This window comes from Frankliniella occidentalis, unplaced genomic scaffold, assembly GCF_000697945.3.
Source record: "Frankliniella occidentalis isolate FOCC.00 unplaced genomic scaffold, Focc_3.1 Scaffold4227, whole genome shotgun sequence".
NCBI classification, from domain to species: domain Eukaryota; kingdom Metazoa; phylum Arthropoda; class Insecta; order Thysanoptera; family Thripidae; genus Frankliniella; species Frankliniella occidentalis.
The window spans coordinates 1-2,042 of NW_026271275.1; the positions used below are offsets into that span (position 1 = coordinate 1).

At 56.6% G+C, this 2,042-nt stretch overlaps 1 protein-coding gene across 1 annotated transcript; it reads left to right on the top strand.

The window, feature by feature from the left end:
• Positions 1 to 86: 86 nt before the first annotated feature.
• On the top strand, positions 87 to 2,042 carry LOC113205530 (helix-loop-helix protein 1). Its single transcript, XM_052276741.1, has 2 exons — positions 87 to 419; positions 1,113 to 2,042. Exons 1-2 carry the CDS (start codon positions 349 to 351, stop codon positions 1,399 to 1,401), a joined length of 360 nt encoding a protein of 119 aa, XP_052132701.1. The 5' UTR covers positions 87 to 348; the 3' UTR covers positions 1,402 to 2,042.

Here is a 2,042-nt window from a genome sequence, read left to right on the forward strand (position 1 = left end):
AGCTGGGGTAGACGCCGGCGGTCTTGTCCACCAGTCGCGGTGGCGCGGGGTGTCGCGCGGAGTTTGCCTTTCTAATCCCTGGAAAATAATGGCTGTTTGTTGATGCCAGTGGAATCCGCCGAGGATTGATTCAAAACGGGTGGGACAAGCTGGTTAGCTGGTCGGATTAGAGGGAGGGTGAATTATAAGGGGAGGCTCGGTGCTCGTTTAGCCCCGGGCACCTGTCGCGAGTTGTGGAGTTGTTTCGAGCGTGGCGGCGGCGAGGCGCTTCGTGCCACACATCGCACATGGTACCTAACTCATAACACCGTTCTGTCTGCTCTTACCTTTCCAGATTCAGATGGCGCGATGAACCACCACGGCGACATCCTCGCCGCAGACTCCACGAGAGACATCTGCTCTGGGATCCAGAGAAAAAGGTAAGTCTCGGTCTGACTCGCACGACTGCACACTCTGCCCGAGCACCAGCGACAATAAACCACTCCGGTGGTGAAGCTGAAATTGGGCAACAAGAAAACGGAAAACGCTATGCAATAACACATGGCCACTTCGGTTTTCTTGTCCCCCGCGCATACTTCTTTTAGCTTCTAGCATGATTTTTTTGCCGGTCCGGCGTCGGTTCGAAGGGCTCAATATGATGACAACTTGGATCGGGAGGGAGCGGGGGTACAACGCCATTCATACACGCTTGAAGGTGTCCCCACACTGAAGGTTTAACGAGGCGACGCCAATGACAGCGCCTACCACGTGCTGGGTAGGCCAACCCGCCAAACGGCCGTGTGGGGACGGCGGCCCGCCCTGAGCGCCCAAGTGCGGCGTCGAGGCGTCCCCTCGGGGGGAGTTCATTGTGGGGACATCTTGATGGTTGAGTAAAAGTGAACTTATAGTCTGACCAGCCAAAGAATGCTCCTGGGTTTGCTGTAGCCGCCCATATCAGCCCATGCTACGCCAGAAGCATTCTTTCGCTGGTTCGAGTTCGAGTATGCTAGTCTCCTGTGAGTAGTCCAAAAGCGATGCGTCCCCCCTTCGGTCGGACGCGGCCTGGATCCGCTCCTGTCGAGGCCGCCGCAGCTGTCCAAGACTGCTCACCTTCATTCTGGTCCTTCTCGCAGGGAGCGCGGGGCCCTGTCCGACTGCAGCCTGGTGGGTGCGGGCGTCGGCGCCGTCACCGGGATGCCGCTGAGCCGGGAGGAGCGCCGGCGTCGGCGCCGCGCCACGCTCAAGTATCGGACGGCGCACGCCACGAGGGAGCGCGTGCGCGTGGAGGCCTTCAACGTGGCGTTCAGCGACCTGCGCCGCCTGCTGCCCACGCTGCCGCCCGACAAGAAGCTCTCCAAGATCGAGATCCTCCGCCTGGCTATCTGCTACATTGCCTACCTCAACCATGTGCTGGAAGCATGACCCACGCCCGACGCCCCGCCGCCGATGTCCTTCGAGGACTACGGCGGGGGCGTCGACGCCTACATGTACTAGGGCGGCTGGGAGCCTCCTCCGCCCTCCCCCCGGTGGTGCCCCGCTCTGCGTCACCGGATGCACGCACTTACTTAGGTGAGCGGTACGCAGCCTGTTGTGATCACAGAACACGAAATCCCACGAGAAGGAGACACTTTTCTCTTAGATTTTATACAATTTGATCGTGGAAAATGACATGGCATATGGACAACCTTTTACCCACCGTTACGTTTACGTGATTCTGCAAGTGTGGGAGTCAGTGTGGCCTGCCCACCGGGGGTTTACCTAGCACCTTCGCAGCGCTCTGAGAGTGTGGTCCCACTCTACAAACAATGCACGTGCACCTCCCTGGCCAGAAAGTGCGAAAGTATCTGTCTCAAACTCAGTTGAATCCAAGTTGAAAATGCAGACTTCAGCAGGCTTCAGTTACTGTACATATTGAATGGACAAAGAAGTATAAGACGTGAAACTATCTGTGAACAAAGTGAACCAGCACTACCATCAGCGAGAATAATTATGTACAGAAATACTCAGCAGTATTAGTTATAGGGCTGTACTGTGACTAATACCTATGTATAACTATGTATAAT